Source organism: Triticum dicoccoides, chromosome 6A (assembly GCF_002162155.2).
Source record: "Triticum dicoccoides isolate Atlit2015 ecotype Zavitan chromosome 6A, WEW_v2.0, whole genome shotgun sequence".
Taxonomy (NCBI): domain Eukaryota; kingdom Viridiplantae; phylum Streptophyta; class Magnoliopsida; order Poales; family Poaceae; genus Triticum; species Triticum dicoccoides.
Genome location: NC_041390.1, coordinates 566,603,147 through 566,621,246, shown reverse-complemented (window position 1 = coordinate 566,621,246; position 18,100 = coordinate 566,603,147). Strand labels below are relative to the sequence as shown.

The window sequence follows — 18,100 nt, the reverse complement described above, 5'->3', positions numbered from 1 at the left end:
GGCGACGGAAAGAGAGAGCATCCTTTCTGCCTGCCTCAGTGAGGAGAAAGAGAGAAGGGAAAAAGGAGGTGACGTGCGTTGGTTGGAGCGGGAGTCTTGTACCGTTGCCGACGTGGACATCGCGAGGGCTCGTCCTTGATGCACAGCTGAATGGTTTTAATAGCTCTCCTACATGCGATTTATAGCAACTGGGAGTGGGCAGGGTGCAGTTTGAGACAGATAACGAAACGCTTGTTGAAGCGATGTCTTCTAGTGCTTATGACCAGGCGCCTTTGGGTCATCATTTCAGAGAACTTCACTACAAACTAGCCACGCAATTTATTCAGGCCATAGTGCTTCACGTCTCTCGCAATTGTAACAAGCCGGCTCATGTGCTGGCAGCTTTAGGTTCAGGTTTAGCTCATGATGATCGCTGTGAATGGTTTCATAGCTACCCTGCTGATGCAACCCGTGCTGTAACCAGTGATTCCGCCGTGCTATAAATGGAACACGAGTGTTCCATTAAAAAAACATCCTACCCTTCAGTAATAATAATACAAAATTTTATTTTGGTGTCAAAATTTTGTATATGGAGTGTAACCTCTATGTATTTTGTTGTAATCTACTAAACTTTTGTGCTGTAGATCTAATGTAAACTGCAGGAAATCGGGACAGATCTACATCAGACGCGTCATGCTGATCTATATGAGTTGACATACGAGTTGAATTAATGTTAAGCTAAGAAGTAGCACAGAGATTTGTATGATGCGTCTTCATGATCTATACAAGTTGAATAGATGTTACGCTAGCATAGAGATTTGTATACCTCTTTCTCGATGAAGAGATTTGTATACCTCTTTGTCGACGAAGTTGCAGCCTTTGGTGCACCTGATTGGGAATTTTTCGTGGACGACTGTGCTAGCCTTGCGGACGGAGCAGGATGATAGGAAGACATGGCGATGGTGATGGCGCTGGTGAGGTTCGCTGGTTATGCTCGATTGAAGGAGGAAGGCTGGGTTGCGGTCAGGGGCGGAGCCAGGATTTAGGCATAGGGGGGACGAGACAACAATGAAGGCGAAAAATATTTTGTCTCACAAACTACATAAGAGTTTTAATCCCGATATTACTTGCTGTCGGTGCAGGTCTAGCTATAGCTTATAGTATTGAACAACTCCACATGCACGCGATGTAGATGAAGTTGGTAATCATATTATTCTGAAATACAGCATAAAGTACGTTGGTACGGAACATTATCATCATATGTATGTGTACAAACATGACCGATCATTGTCTAACTAAATAGCAGGATTTAGCTTGCATTCATATAGTTTTGCTTGGAAAATCAATCGACAACGGACATACTTAAGCATCTAGAACCAATATGCGTTGTATTTGAAAAAAAAGTGACCAAGTTGCAAGAATGCATACCTAGCTAGAGTATGGAATTAAGGCCCAGCTCGTCCCATCTGCTCGTCATAACGGATGATCGTTGTTTCCGTAGACCACAGGCATGTGGTAACCATCGATGGTCAACGTTGCTCGACGAAGCATGAAAGGATTCGCGCTTCCGAAAGATAGTGTGCGCTTGATTAAGCCCTAGCCTGTCGTGGGCGGCGGCGGCGGCGACAAAAGATCAGTTGGAGCGTGGTTAGGTCAAACGACACAGAATGGAAACGAACGGCTGTACGTGTAGATGCCTGTATTACATATGGTCTTCGATCGATCGCGTGAATCACGTGATTGGATTGATGCGTCTAATTCACTCACGGGAACTATTTGTTTTGGGCTTGGGCCAGCCAACAATGTTGAGACGCACAGAGAAAAGGCCTATACTTTGCTAATGGGTGAGGTACTAAGTAACAATTACACAGAAGATTAGTATTAGCCCCCGCTAAAAATCCATGGGGGTGGCCGATCCATAGGGGGGGTCTGGCCCCCGCTCGCCCCCCTACTGGCTCCGCCCATGGTTGCGGTGATGTTTAGGTCAATGAGTAGCTGGGTACGGAAGCGCGTAGTTTCCAATCACGTAATTTATTTCTTGCCGATGAGATAACCGCGTGTTTTCTTTCTTGCCGATGGGATTGGCCGTAAGTTTCTAGAATCCACAAAAATCTTCCTTCCGAAAATATATGATTGGGTACGCCTGGTTCGTTAAAATAATGTTCGTTGCGCTAAAATATCATTTCTTTCGTTTACCAACAATCACGTCCTGAAATAATGCGTTCGCTCCAAACATTGTGTACAAAGAATCACGTTCTCATATAATGCGCTCCCTCGGTTTTTTTTTTGAGGCAATCTCGCGAAGCTTTTTATTCAACCGTCACAATGTTTACAGGGACGAAAGGAATCCCATCGGGTTGCCCAAGCCAGACATGCCGACCCGGCCCCAAAGTTAAAGCAAATTTCGCAAAATTGTGAGCTTCATAATTTAAGCTCCTAAACTCATGACCTATCCTACAAGAAATAAAAGAAACTGCATGTAGTTTTATCTCTTGGACGATCGCACCATATCTAGTTGCCCCTCCCTTCTTGATTTCTTCCACAACTTCCTTGCAATCCGTGGCTACTTGAATGTGATGTAGGTTAAGCTCATCGGCTAGGTCAAGCGCCTCTCTGATCGCGAGCGCTTCCAGGGTGGGTGGATCCCCTATATTTGTGAAACCAAAAGCTGATGCTCCCACAAAACATTCCGTTTGATCCCTGCATACTGTGCCCATTGATCCATGCTCGCCTCGACGACCTACAGCTGCATCCACATTTATCTTAAAGAGACCCTCTTGGGGAGGTAGCCAGCGATGTGGTCTCGTCACAGCTGCTCTTTCCGGGTTCAAACTCGGTTGATTTAACATTTCAATCTCACGCAAGTAAGAGCTGATAAAGCTATGGATCGTGAATGGGCTCTGAAAAATACCCTCGTGGATTGCTTTCCTACGGGCTCCCCATATTGCCCACAAAGTTACAGCCAGCCTCGCAAACTCATCCTGTTTCAGTTTTTCTTTCATAGCAAAAATCCAATGCCTCGCCCCTTCATATTGAACCCCGCTTAACTGATCAATCACGTCATCTGAAGACAGAACCCATGTGCTACGGGACATCGGGCAGTCTAGTAATGCATGCTTCCAGGTGTCATGGGCTCCGCATAATGGGCAGGATGCCGTCGTCGACATATTGCGACGGTGAAGAACCTCACCAGCAGGGATCGAGTGCCTTGCAAGACGCCACAAGAAAACATTGATCTTTGATGGAACTTTCACCTTCCAGATGGAGGTCCACTCATTGCTTTCGGTGTTGATATCGGATGGCCCTTCCACTCTCTCAAGCCAGTTTTCTCTGTTGAATTTAGTGCGCACCAACATCCTATAGGCCGAGCCAACAGAAAAGTGTCCACGCTGCTCCTCACTCCAAGCCTAGAAGTCGCCCACCCTTCTAGTGCAGATAGGGATCTTCAAAATTTCTTCTGCATCAAAAGGTGTAAAAACCGAACGCACAAGATCTACCCTCCAAGATGCCGTAGTAGTCTCTATGAGCTCAGAGACCCGCTGCGGTGGATCTTGAACAAGGGAGGCGATGGGACGTTTGAAGCTTGACCTGGGTATCCAGTTGTGGCGCCAAATATGCGTAGACTCGCCGTCTCCAATTCTGCGTATAATTCCTTGGGCCATGACATCCCTTCCATCTATTACTGCCCTCCAAATCTGTGATGGGTTAGACCCAAGGGTTGCCTCCAGCAAGGAACACTCTGGATAATAGACTGCCTTCAATATTCTAGCACTCAGAGAGTCCTCATCGTTCATAATTCTCCATGCTTGTCGAGCCAGGAGAGCCAAATTAAACATCTCCAAGTTTCTGAACCCGAGACCCCCCATGTACTTAGGTCTGATCATCACATCTCAAGCAACCCATGCTGGCTTCCGCCTACCTCTCTTGCTCCCCCACCAAAATTGACGGATGATGGATGTTACGCTGTCACATACTCCTCTCGGTAGTCTGAAGCATGACATAGAGTAAACCGGGATCGCTTGTGCAATAGACTTTATAAGTACCTCCTTCCCAGCCGCAGACAGGAGTTTTTCCATCCAACCTCGCACCTTTTCCCATACTCTGTCTCGCAGGTATTTGAATGTGCCATTCTTGGAATGCCCCACATCTGTCGGCATGCCCAAGTAACGCTCACTGAGAGATTCATTATGTACCTGGAGACTATTCTTGACTTCATCCCTTATTGTTTGAGGACATCCTTTACTGACAAAAATTGAAGATTTCTCATTATTTATCCTTTGGCCTGATGCCTTGCAATAAATGTCCAGCAGGTTTGATACTTCATTAGCCTCCTCCACACTTGACTTGAAAAGCAACAGGCTATCATCTGCAAATAAAAGATGGTTAACAGCCGGAGCCGTCGGCGCCACCTTAATACCTGCAAGAAGTGATGACTGAGAACCAAATTTCAGGAGGCACGAAAGGCCCTCTGCCGCTATCAAGAAAAGGTAAGGGGAGATTGGATCTCCCTGCCGAATCCCTCTAGATGGTTTAAAAGACTCAAGCTTTTCCCCGTTAAACAAAACTAAAAAAAGACACCGATGATACCATGGTCATGACTGTATCAATCCACGCCTGTGTGAAACCAAGTTTTGCCATTATAGCCTTCAAGTACGGCCACTCTAGTCTGTCGTAGGCTTTCATCATGTCCAACTTTAGAGCACGGAAACTGTTATTCTTTGACCTGGACCGTTTCATGAAGTGTAGACACTCATAAGCACAAATGATATTGTCAGTTATAAGTCTTCGAGGTACAAAGGCCGACTGTTCCTGAGAGATAATGTCTGGAAGGATAAGCTTCAATCTGTTCGCCACAACCTTCGAAGCTATCTTGTATAACACAATGCATAAACTGATTGGCCTGAATTGAGCAAGAAGCGTAGGGTTTGTCACCTTTGGAATTAACACAAGGATGGTGTCATTGATGCACTCGGGGCTTTCCTCCCCCCTGACTATCCTCAACACAATGTTGGTGACATCTTCCCCACACACCTCCCAATCTATACCTACTAATAAAGCAAGGTGATATTCTTAGTTTCGTCCCGCATATGATCCTACGTTACGTGAAATACACGAGATGGTACTAATTCGTAGAGTCAAAAAGGTTCGTATTGGGCAGGCCTGCGTTCCTCTCTACTTGGGCCGCCGCCTAGATCACCATATTTTCCGTCCATCCATCGCACGGGCCGACCTGAGACTAATATGCAGTTTTTTGGCGTTTTGGGAGGAGAAAAAAAAATATGTCCATTGAAGGTTCGAACTCAGAACCTCACCGGCCACACAAAAGGCCAATGCCAACCGACCTAGCATACTTTTCTGCCATACTAAATGGTTCCCCGTCTAATAGTCCCATCTTGATTTTTTAATATCAAATCCCACCAAATTATATGGATTTGCATGTTGTCTTAAATATCAGCAAGTCACCTCCAAAATCAAGAAAGAGAGGAAACAGCATTGCCAAAGGAGAGAAAATTCCATAAAGGAGGGGACATGCACGGCGCAAGCATGCTGTATTGGCTCTAATTAGAAGGATTTGTGGGCTTGGCATGACCTGATTGGATCTAATTAATTAAATGAGAGGAAGGACATGCATGACTCTAACTAAAGGAAATAATGACATGATAAAAGCATACATGCAGGACGCATATGCCGCCCTGATGGGCGTTTTGGTGAATGGCGAAACTAGCTTTTTTTTAAATCGATCTACTCCGTTGCAACGCACGGGCATTTGTGCTATCCCTATAAAGTAAGGTGATATTCTTAGTTTCGTCCCGCGATTAGTTTTTTTTCTACTGTAAGTTTTGGTCACGTACGAGGTAGCGAGGTGGTACTAACGTCATATACGAGGTGGCGAGGAGGTGGTTCGTAACTTCGTATCGCTGTTTTAAGATCGATCGCTCCATCGGTACGTACTGGTCCAGGAGCCAAGCAAGCAAGTGGGCCTTCTAATAATTTTTCTCTTGTGGGCTACGAGTATATGGGTGGTCTTTCAGAATATATATATAGAAAAATACTACTGCTTGCATGGTTGTTCGATCTCACGGCCATCTAACTATGCGATACGTTTCTGAAAAGACTAACTAACTATACCAAGCAAAAGAACAATGTAGCCAAAGCTAGCTGACGATTATGCTTGTCTAAAAATAAGCTGATGACTATGCGAGAAACAGGTTTGTTTCCTAATAAAATAGTCCCACCTCACTTTTTAACACAAAATCTGACCAATTTATATACTTGCGTGAGGTGCTTGTACAAACAACCAGCCACTTGGAGAAGCAACAAACAAACAGTAATCCGCAAGAATTAACTTGGATTGGGGGCTGCATGAGATAAATAGAGGAGGACACAAAAAGCCTAGGGTTTCCGCTGCCTCCTGCTGTGTAGCCGCCATGCCGCCTCGTCTCCTATGGATCATGGTCCTTGCCGGCAGGAGGGCTTTGTTTTTAGGTATTTTTTCGTTTTGGTAGGGTTCATGTCCTACTTAGAAAGACGAGGCGGTGGCGGCTCCCTGAAGATCCCCGCCATGATGATGCTTCTAGCATCATCAAAGGACGTGTGTAGTTCTTCGATAGATATCGTGGGATTTGGTCGGTGTTTGTCTTCCGTGGATCAGCTTGGATCCGCTCTTTCTTTGTCTATGTCGGTGTGCCTATAAGTTGAATTCTTCCAATCTACGCTTTTCTTTATCAGCGGCAGTTGTTGTTTCAGTGCTTGTAGTCGACGCTAGATGGTCTACGGACCTGGATATATATTTAAATGGGATTGTGGGTTGTGTCTGAGAAACAATATTTCATGGGATTGTAACAGAGAGTAATATTTAAAGATGCCCTCGTGCCACTTTGGTGAACTTTTCGATGGAAACATATTAATTTACTTTACCGTTGCAACGCACGGGCATTTGTGCTAGTGCTTCTAATAAAACTGGGCAGGAAATCCGTCTGGACCCGGTGCTTTCGTTGGAAACATTTGGAACAGAGCACATTTTACCTCTTCGGTTATATATGGCGCACACAGAGCAGAGTTCATTTCCGCTGTCACTCTCTAAGGCACATGATCGAGCACATTCTGAAGCCCCTGCACTCCCTTGGATGTGTACAATTGTTGATAGAAGTTGTTGGCCAAAACCCTGAGTTCCGTCGGATCATCCACATGCACTCCCAATGAGTTCTGTAACGCCCGAATCATATTCTTCTTCCTTCTTAAACTCGCACGAAGATGGAAGAACTTCGTATTTTTATCTTCGGATGAAAGCCACTCAATCCGTGCACGCTGTCTTCACATAATCTCCTCGCGGTGATAAAGCTCGATTAACCTCTCATTGATTTTCAGTTCTGCATGTGTTGGCGCTGTTCTGAGAGGGTCGCCCCTGAGCTTGTCCAACTCCTTTTTCAGTGCCTTTATTTCATGTCGGACGCTCCTTCGGTTACAAATTGCCATGATGGCATTAATTGGGCCCATTTAAAGGATGCCTGGACTCACATGCGTAAGTACGAGCTAGTACTAGTCATCCGGACCCACAAGTGCCGATACGGCTGCTCCGGACCCACAAAGTGTCAGTACGTGCCTTTCGGACCCACATGCGTCAGTTAGCTGATCCGCACCCATAAGTGTTAGCGTCGTCCGGACCCACATGTGCCAGTACGGCTGCTCTATATCCATAAGAGTCAGTACGAGTTGTTCGGACCCACATGTGTGGGTGCGGCTACTCCGCACCCACAAGTGCAGTACGAGTCGACCGGACCCACGCATGCCAATACGGCTGCTTCCGCACCCACAAGAGTCCGTACGAGTCGTCCGGACCCACATGTGCCAGTACGGCTGCTCCGCACCCACAAGTGTTAGTACAAGTCGAGCGGACCCACAAGTGCCATTACGAGTCAGTATGAGTCCCACATGCGTCAGTACGAGTCAGTATGAGACATCCAGACCCACAAGTTTCAGCAAGGTTGGTCCGCACCCACAAGTGTCAGTATGAGTCATCCGGACCCACGTGTGCCAGTACGGCTGCTTCGGACCCATAAGTGCAAGTACAGCTCCTCCGGACCCATAAATGTCTGTATGAGATGTTCGAACCCACAAGTGCCATTATGGCTGCTCCGGACCCATAAGCGTCAATATGAGTTAGTATGAGCGTCCAAGGGGGGAGAGAAGGAGCAGCCGCCCCTGTGCGACTCAGGCAACGGCGACCGCAGGGCGGGAGAAGGAGCGGACGCCCTTGTGCGACTTAGGCGACAGCCCCCGGGCAGCTAGGCGGCGGCAGAAATATGAAGAATGGAAAAGAAGAGAAACGTACGAACTAAGATAGGGCAATTCTTCAGAGCCTTCTCGGAAAAAAACTAGCAAGGTTACATCCCTAGAGCAGTCTTCAGAGCCTTGGGCAAAACATGGTCATCTTTCGATGGACAGGAGGCGAAGATGCTCCCATGTATAGCAGTCGTGGTATAGCGGAGGGGTACATGGTACATCATACTTGATGATACCCTGCACGTTGTTGTGGGAATATTTTGTAACATATTTTTATGTGATTATGAAACATGAATATTTGAAGTAATAATACAAAAAGCTAAAACTGAAAATACATACTATAATTTATTATGTTTGATTACTATATAGTTGTAAAATATTTATTAAATATAAGTAACTTAATACAACAAAATTTCTCATGTACGTTTGCATGTTGAGATGAGTCTTTTTTCATGCATGTTTCATGATAAAGTGACATGCTTGCATGTTGAGAGACAAATGATAGTGAAGGTGGCCTTTTCTCATGCATGTGGTGTGATGATGTAGCATGCTTGCATGTTGAGAGACAAATGATAGTGAAGGTGGACCTTTTCTCATGCATGTGGTGTGATGATGTAGCATACTTGCATGTTGAGAGAAATAGTTAGTGGGGGCTAGCTATTTAGATATAGAAGATTGTTATAACAACTGGTGTATATTTATTTGTTTGGAAATATATAATGTATATCACTCAATCTTCAACTGATCACTACTAAGAAAGGCCATTATATTATAGGTAGAAAACCCACTCACAGAAGAGAAACCATCTCTTTAATTATTGTCCATATATAGGTAATCACTACTACAAGCCAACTAGTTAATATGTTGAACTTGTATTTTCAGGGTCTCGATGAATCTCTTCCCTTGACGAAAACATTCAGTCGAAAGAAAAACCGAAATCATTGGCCTTGAATTTCCCATATCTTGGTGGTCGCTCGTCATCCAGCAAACCAGGCGCAGGCTCCAGCACCATCTCGCCATCCACAACATAAAACACACCCAGTGAAAGTCTCTCCTTCTTGGCATTCGTCACCACCCTATGAACTGGGCTCATGAAGATTCCGTTGCACATTATCTGCTTGCATCAAATACTTGTATTAGGATGCAGGAAATAGGATATATGTACACTGATGATTGCAGATTATTCAAGAGAGCAAGTGCTTGGCTTCATACCTCCATGCAGTCAGCTAAGTTAATCACCAAAGTATAAGGCTTGGCTGGAACATTATACCATTTCCCATCTCTCTGAACTTGCAAGCCACCGACGTCGTGGTCGACAGAAAGGATGGTAAGGAGACCAACATCAGAGTGAGGCCTCATGCCCAAAACTAGGTCAGGTCTCGGACATGGGGGGTAGTAGTTGAACCTAGCAAACCCACGAGCCTTGTTTGATATTTGGTTGACGAAGTAATCCTCATCAAGGTCCAGGATCTTGGCTATTGATCGCAAGATAAGATCTCTTATTCTCTTGGTTCTTGTTGCGTACTCAAGTAGCACATCCCTGTACACAGAAAGACTCTGGAATTAATAGTTTATAGTCAATCAAAGATTTTGATTTCTTTCTTCAGTTTCTATGAATTCGCTCTGAATATCCTTTTTTCTTCTTTGAAAAGATCTGAATATCTTTTAAAGAAAGCAATTAATCAATAAATTTCACAAAACTAATCCCTCTGTACCGAAATACTTGTCGTTGGGAAAAGTGCATCGCAAGCAAAAAAAATATTACATCATCAAGAGAAGCAACAGAGAATGAAGGTAAGGGGGTAGGTGATTAACCTGAAAGATTCCGGGTGGGTGGGCCACTTGGCAAAATTCCTCTCATCTTCCGGCTCCACTCTCAAATGCAACCGGTCGTTCCAGCTGAGGCCCTGATCCTGGGGGATTACCACTTTGTCATTTCCATAGCCTTCCACCTCCAAGTGCCTGCCGCCATCTTTCAGGTTGCTACATTTGTGCTTTTCTTCAGACGGCTGCCGGAAGAAGTCCCTCGACGCGCTCATCATGGCGTCCATAAGAGACTCCTCAATTCCATGGTTGGTGACCTGGATAAAAATCTCAGCAAAAGTATAATGATTTTAGCTAGAAACTGAGGTGCTCACCAGGAAGAGGCCCCAGGTCTGTAGGGCCTCCCGGAGCTTGTGGGCCTCGTCGGCAGCCGTGAGCCGGCCAAGGTCGATGAGAGGGATGGGGTCCGGCATCTCGTCGGCGGCCAGCAGGTGGTCTTGGTCTCGCTCGTGCACCACGTACTGCCGCGGCGGCTCCTCGACGGCCGCCGCCAGCTCCTGCACCGTCGTCCGCACCATCGAGGGAGCTCTGTAGCCTCTGTTCTTGGTCACTGTGACAACCTTGCCGTGGTATCCCGACGGATGGAGGTCTATATGTAAGAGGAGCTAAACTTGGAGAGGAAGAAGAAGGAGAGAGGAGGGGAGACGGCAGTGTATCATTCCAATCTTGGGTGCCAACGTGTTGGGTTACTAGTGCTTACTTTTTTTGGATAATATAAAGTACTAGTGCAGTTGTGTCTCTTCTTGGGTACTACGTGTCCTGTTAGTACTACTGCTTGCTTACTGATGAAGTTGAAGGTAAAAATTGTCGCAAAAAAAAGGTAAAAAGGAAGGTGCCTTCCCTACATTTCGTGAGATCATGCGTGACTCACTCACCCACTCCATGCCACTCTTCTTTGATTTGTCAGTCACAACTCATATCATCTTCCAGAGTTCCAGTCCAGTAGGATTGCGACAGAGCTAAGATTTGCCCATTCAGTTTCATTGTGCCATCCACAGCCTCCAGGCACCTCAAGGAATCCCAGTGGCAGTATCTAGGAGATTCTTGAGGTGCTGTGACGCTTTGTTTTAGAAAGTAGGCCAGAGCCCGGTTATATTGAAGGCGCTTTGTCGAGGATGCTCCTTGTTTTTCAGATGAACAAGTTGCTTGTTCTTCAGGCAGAGCTTTTTCAATGGCGCGGATGCCGATTGTTGTTGCCCTTTTTAGCTGAAATTCACAAGTTCAGAATGCAATGCCTGACCTAAGATGGTCTGGAATTCTGTCAATGTTTACCACTCAATAATCTTCAAGTAGCCACTGTTACTGTATGAAAGAATTCATTAATTGGATTCTCTTCAAGTATGTCCAGAGTTCATTGACTGAATCGACCGCATACATGTCTTGCATATTTTTTGTTTTGTGGTGGTGCTGGAATTCCAGAGCCAAAATCGTACTGCCTTGAGGCAGCAGGGCAGCGGGGAGAGTCAATCACACATCCAAGGGATATCATCTGTAGACCGAAAGACCAAGGGGGTCTAGGTATTGAGAATCTAGAAGTTAAGAATAAATGCCTTCTTAGCAAGTGGCTGTGGAAGCTCTTATTGGAGAATGATGCTATGTGGGCTCAAATCCTTCGCAGCAAGTACCTTCAGACAAAAACCTTGTCCCGGGTTACAGTCAGGCCGACCGATTCACCTTTCTGGAAAGGCCTGATGAAAGTCAAACAGTCCTTGTTTAATAGGACGAAGTTTGTTATTGGAAACGGCACGAGTACACGTTTCTGGGAGGATACTTGGCTCGGCGAGACACCCTTGGCCATCCAATATCCGTCTTTATACCGCATTGTTCAACGACGTGAGGTGTTCGTCGCATCGGTCTTTCAATCTACCCCCTTAATATTCAGTTCCGACGAACGCTAGCGGGCAATCGTTGGGAAGAATGGCTCCGTCTAGTTAGGAGACTGATGGAGGTCCAGTTTTCACAACAACCCGATGAATTACGCTGGAAATTGACTAAGTCTGGAGTATTCACGGTTAAATCAATGTATATTGATGTTATTAATTCGAACTTCATTCCTACGTCCAAGCATGTTTGGGATGTCAAAGTTCCTTTGAAAATAAAAGTGTTAATGTGGTTTGTCCATAAACAAGTTATTTTAACTACGGACAATTTGATAAAGCGTAATTGGACAGGACCTGCTAGGTGTAGTTTCTGCGATCGGGATGAGACTATCAAACACCTCTTTTTTGATTGCCTGTTGGTCAAGGTACTTTGGCAGACGGTCCACATTGCTTTTAATATCAATCCACCGAATTCCGTTAATGCGTTATTTGGGACATGGCTTAATGGGATTGAGCCTGACTTAGCGAGACATATTCGGGTTGGAGTTTGTGCTTTGCTGTGGACTATCTGGACTTGCAGAAATGATTTGGTTTTTAACAGAATATCATGTATACATTTTTTGCAGGTCATATTCTGAACTACGGCTCTAATCCGTTCGTGGTCGCTACTCACCCAGACGGAGGCCAGGGAGCATTTGGTTACTGGGTCTTTTCGCTGGGAGATGGTAGCTCGAAATATCTTCAACCGGTTTGGATGGCGGTCATGTAATAGGATAGACAATTAGTTTCCCTATCTAGTTTTAACCAGTCGGTTGTGGCGTCTTTTCTTGGCTAGTTGGTGTTTATAGCCCTTATTGGCTCTGTGTGAGCTTTCTATGCTTTTTTATTTTTTTGGAGACCTTTGAAACCATGTTGGCACTACTTTATTTGGTTAATAAGATGGCCGTATGCATCTTTCTGATGCAGAGGCCGGGGAATCCCCCCTTTTCAAAAAAAAAATCACACATCCACCAATATGCTATGCTGCTTACCGAATTATATGAATCACCTGCGCTTGCCTATGGCAGAGATTCATACTCCCTCCGTTTTTATTTACTCTGCATATTAGAGTTGACCGAAGTCAAATTTTCTAATGTTTGACCAAGTTTAGAGGAAAGAATATAAATATTTATCATAACAAAATCTATATGTGGAAGTACATTCAACAATGAATCTAGTAGTATTGATTTGTTACTATATATGCCAATATTTTTGTGTATAAATTTAGTCAAAGTTTACAAAGTTTGACTTTAACCAAAGCTAATACGCGAACTAAATAAAAACGGAGGGAGTACATAACATGTCTTCGGGAGTTACGCAATATGCAACAACACTTTTAAAAAAACTCCTCTGCTGCTTGCTGAAATAATACTGCAGTACTGAATATTATAGTGTACTAATTGACTCTAGAGGATGTAGCTGTGGTATATAAAACTCTTGAAAAACAATGTATACAGTAAAGCGCTTGTATTCAGTCCAGTTATATCCCTGAGACTGAGATTATCTACCTTATCTTCGACGAGAACAACACGAGTTGTGAGGAGCATGTGCTCAGCTGGAAGCAGTCCTCAGGGTCTTGGGCAAAACAGGGGTATGTTTCTTTCATTTGTAGATCATACACTGTATAACAAAACAACTGATATACTCCCTCTGTTCTAAAATAGATAACTCAACTTTATACTAATTTAGTATAAAGTTGAGTCATCTATTTTGAAACGGAGGGAGTACATTGTAACAGCTAGAGTATAGTATTTGTTTCAAAAGGGGCAGTGTTGCTTGTTTCTTCAGACGAACTCGTGTCAAATTGCTCGTTTTTCTGCCACATTGTGGACGCTCATTGTTGTTGCTGTCGGCCTTCTTAGCCGATAGTGTCAAAAATTGTGGCGAGAAAGAGTCACAAATTCAGAATGCAATGCCGGCCTTTCGGGCAACCAATGCATGGGAAAAAAAAAATCCATTCGACCATTCCCCCCCTATTGCAACTCCATCCTACTCGCCGGCGGCGCTCCTCCCCCCCAATATCCCAACCTCCTACTCGCCGGCGGTTCACGTCTCTCATTCGGAATCGGGTAGAGTTCCTCCGTTGCCACCATTGATTCCGGATCCGAAGAGATATCGCTGTCGATGCCGATGGCTCTATTTAATCGCGGCCGCGGGAGCGACATCTACTCGCTTTTCGATTCGTCGCGCAGGCGCCGGTGGAGGCACCTTGCTGATGGCCCGGATCAGGACGGATCGACCCCTGCGCCGGCGGCCGCGGCCGGCCCGCGGCGACGACCGGGTGAGCGCCCTCCCCGACGACCTCCTGCTCCTCGTCCTGCGCCGTCTCGACACCCGCACGGCGCTCGGCACCGGCCTGCTGTCCAGGCGCTGGGGCCGCCTCCAGCGCGAGCTCCCGGCCCTCGATTTCCGGGTCAGCAACATGCTCCCACCGCGCTACCATGGCCTGGTGTTTCTTCACCACGACAAGAACAGGAATGGATCTCATCGTCTATTTAAAAAGTTCGCCTTTATGCCAAACATTATGAGGTATGAGCGCCGCGCCATGCGCGCATTGACCAGCTCCGTCGAGAGCTTCTTGGATGAGGATGGCGCTCGAGGAGCTGGCCCGAGCTTGAGCAGGCTGAGGCTCGAGTTCTTCATCACTCACAACACCGGCTGCATGAACAGGCTAATCGCCAAGTGCATCGACCATTGGGGGGTCAGGGACCTCGAAGCTGTTGCCAGACCGATCTACTTCCGGCAATCCGTCCACACCTTCCCCAGCTACGGCCTCTGCCAGGAGCCTCGCGCTTCGTCCTTGCGAAGCCTCAAGCTTGGAGGCTGCACGCTCCCGCCTCTGCACGAGTTCAGCTTCGAACAGAAAAAGCTAACTGGTGTGGGGATACAGCAAAAAACAAAGGACAGATGCCTTGACGCCAACACCGGCGCCGCCGACTCTGCTTCACGCGCGTCTAAAAGTTTCCGAGTTGCAAGTTAGGAAACAGGACCGTGCTTAGTACTACCGGCATGTGGGAGTTCTTTCTTGACCCATCCGCTCACTAGAGCGAGACGCTGGGCGAGTTTGGTTGCTTGCATCGAGGCCAATCAAGGCCGCGCGGTGCAGCATTTTTTCGGACCTCGATTGTTTGGTTCCTCGCATATACTTTTGAGCCCGCATAACATGGTTCTTAAAGCAACTCTGGACCTGGCCCGTTGTGAACTGTCGAATTGGCAGTTTCCCGAAAGCCAAGCCCGAGGGACGCTTCGAGGCGCACGTGGGTGGCTCTCTGGAGACGTGTGTCTCGAGTTAATCCCTCCCTCTCTCCCTAATCCTCAATCCGACTATGCAGCTCCTTGACGCTGTCGCGCCCTCGCTGGAGCGGTCGAGCCGGCCCCGCCCCTCACCGCCAAGCCGTCTCCACGACCAACGAAGTGGCCTCCGCTGAATCGGCCTCTACCTCGCGCCGTTTGTACCACAAGCTGCGCCTCACCGCCGCAGGCTTGCCTCTGTCGTGCCCTCAACTCGCCGGCTACGCCGCCTCAGGCCGGCCACGCCCGCTTCAGCCGCCGACCCGAGCCAGTCGCGAGCCGCTCGGCCAGCCGCCGCCGCTGCGGCTTTACCTCCGCGCCCACCGAGTGACCTCTTTGTGGCCGCGCTGCTGGGGCAAGAGGCCGGCCGACCCGGACCGCGCGAGGCGGCTCGCCCGCTCCGCTGGTGTCCTCCTTCCAGCCGATGGACATCTCATACCCATTCGCCGCGATGACCTCTTCCGGCACGGGCACGCCGTGCTCGCGCCGCAGCCTCGACGCGGCCTACGGCGGCCAGGCCCCGCGCTGGATCCAGTTCTGGAGCGACACTGCCTCCGACAGGCGCCGCCGCGACTCATCGTCCTCCGAAGCCTCCACCGCAACACATCCTCGTTAGGCTACTGCTCGCCACCTCAGAGGTCGATGCCGCGCTGGGTCGACAACTACCTGGACAAGCTCGGATCAGTGCTCAAGAAAGGTGGCTGGAGGGACAGGGAGGTGGACGAGATGGTCGAGGTGGCCGCCTCGGGAATGTTCGACGGCGAGGAGGCTCCGCCAGCCGCAGACGCGGAGGCCGTGCTCGACACACTGCTGCTGAAGACAGACCGGTGCTCAGAGTCCCTCAGGCGAGCCGGGCGCGGCCACGGCCACGGTCACCGGGAGCTGGTGGTGGGCACGATGGGCAGTGGAAGCTCCGGCGCGCTCAAAGTGTTCAACGACACGAGATGCCAAACTTGATGGGTGTTAAGCTTTGTTGTTAACTTCTAATCATATGCACGTACGCAACCAAACGCCGGGTGAAAATTGCATCTCGATGACAAGACCCCTAATGCAGGCAACCAATCAACTGGCCATCTATGTTTTTGGCCCTGTTTTTTTCTTAACCAGGCCCTGCTCGGTCATCTGGCTCGTTTTTTGCTCTCCTAGCCATGCCCGTTGGAGAAACTAACCAAATACGCCCGCTGTGTTTGTTCTGCACTTCTGCTAGGTAGAGTATGCTTCTGCAGATAAACGACAGGAATACTGGTTCATTCGGGTAAACATTGCTAGACATGCTTGGTACCGACCACGGGCTGCTTCACTGAAACAAGGGCAATGCGCAGCGGCACTTGACGGTGTCAAATACTCACAGTGGCTCCCACCAACTACACGGAGCCACCCAAGGTTGCTTGTGCAGAAAGGGTCTCCCTCCCCTGCGCACCTCCGTTGCACTTGCGGAATGGCTGCGTCAAGAGACCATGATCACTCGCCACCTGGTACCACCTGCCGCACCCAAGCGAAAATCCACAGCTAAACCTAACAGCGCACGCGCCGCAGTAAGAATCATCGTGCTTTTTAAAGAGATTGTCATGCTCGTGGCACATAAAAAAAAATTACTTACACAGTATAAAATTACCGCGTCCAGGCCTACACGGCTATGGGCCGTGCGACGGTGTGCGCGCGTTTTGCGGTAAGGCGATGTGATAGTTTTGTGTCAGAGCCAGTGGACAGAGAGAAGAAAAATGTGAATCGGGAGAGGAGCGTACGTATCAACTCGCGTCCACGGCCGATTGATCAGGCCGTTTTGCCCGGCTCGTTGGGCGCTGAAAGATTCCAGGCTCCACAACCGCCACCGCCACCGCCACCTACCGCCGTCTAATTTAAGCCCGACCAGTGGCGATCCCGGAGGGGGAGGAGGGTGGCGTCCGTCACGTCGCCCCATGAAAACGAAGCCGCAACCACGGTGGAAGGATCAACCCACATGACCTACCTCCGGGAGGTCGTCTTCATCTGAAAAAGGAGAGGAGGGAGAGAAACTGCAGCTACATCTACACGGCTCCAACGCAACTGCACAGGTCCATGTCGCAAACTGACAGCTCCATGTGGGGCTGCCCAAGGCCAACGCATCGGGAAAGAGACGGAGCCCCCGGGCTAGCCGCTAGCCGTGTCGTGTGCTATTTTGACTCCCTGCTAAAAAAGGGGAGAGCAGTACAACTGGAGTGGCACAAAACGTACACCGGCACACTAGTGGGAAATGTGTGGGCAATTCTTCAAGACATGAGCACTTCTTGTTTTGTAGGCGCCCTTGAAGAATTTGCGGTGTCCCAAATTTTACAATGCACATAAAGGTCGTCCCGAAATAGTCCTCTCTCGCCATCGCCACCTCTGTGGTGAGCACGTCCATATTTTTTTCTCCTCTGCGGTGACCAGGGCAACCCTAGCCCTCGCCATCGCCACCTCCTACCTTCTTCTTTGTCCCCTTAGTGCCGCCGAATGATGCCGCCAAACAAAGTGCATGTTGTATTACACGGTAATCGTCAAGGTTCTCACTAACTGAGGATGGCGACAGTTGCATACGCACAATGAGACCAGATGCAATGTTTGGGGGAATCAGTAAGCTGGTTCAGGCAACTCGTTTGGGAAATCCAACGGTGTGGTGCCCCTTCCCAACATGGGTGGTCGTGCGGGCTTCGGATCGCCAGCAATACGCTGCATTGGCTCACCCGCAGACAACCTTGACATTTTGTTGCATACGCAATGAGTCCGGATGCAATATTTGGGGAATCGCTAAACTGGTTCAAGCAGCTCGTTCGGGAAATCCAACAGTGTGGTGCCCCTTCCTAACATGGGTGGTCGCGCGGGCTTCGGATCGCTAGCAATACGCT

The 18,100-nt window shown here is 48.0% G+C and overlaps 1 protein-coding gene across 1 annotated transcript; it reads right to left on the bottom strand.

Annotated features, from left to right (window-relative positions):
- Positions 1 to 8,979: 8,979 nt before the first annotated feature.
- LOC119317980 (protein SRG1-like) lies at positions 8,980 to 10,723 on the bottom strand. The gene is made up of 4 exons (XM_037592487.1): positions 10,401 to 10,723; positions 10,078 to 10,343; positions 9,475 to 9,802; positions 8,980 to 9,376 (listed from the first exon to the last, which is right to left on the bottom strand). The coding sequence occupies exons 1-4, from the start codon at positions 10,602 to 10,604 to the stop codon at positions 9,179 to 9,181; spliced, it is 996 nt and encodes a 331-aa protein (XP_037448384.1). The 5' UTR covers positions 10,605 to 10,723; the 3' UTR covers positions 8,980 to 9,178.
- Positions 10,724 to 18,100: the final 7,377 nt, after the last annotated feature.

Coding starts and splice junctions, on each gene's coding strand:
- LOC119317980 (XM_037592487.1), bottom strand. CDS start 10,604: ATGGTGCGGACGACGGTGCAGGAGCTGGCGGCGGCCGTCGAGGAGCCG. Junction 10,344..10,400: donor AGACCTGGGGCCTCTTCCTG/GTGAGCACCTCA, acceptor ATTTTTATCCAG/GTCACCAACCATGGAATTGA. Junction 9,803..10,077: donor ACCCACCCGGAATCTTTCAG/GTTAATCACCTA, acceptor TTCTGTGTACAG/GGATGTGCTACTTGAGTACG.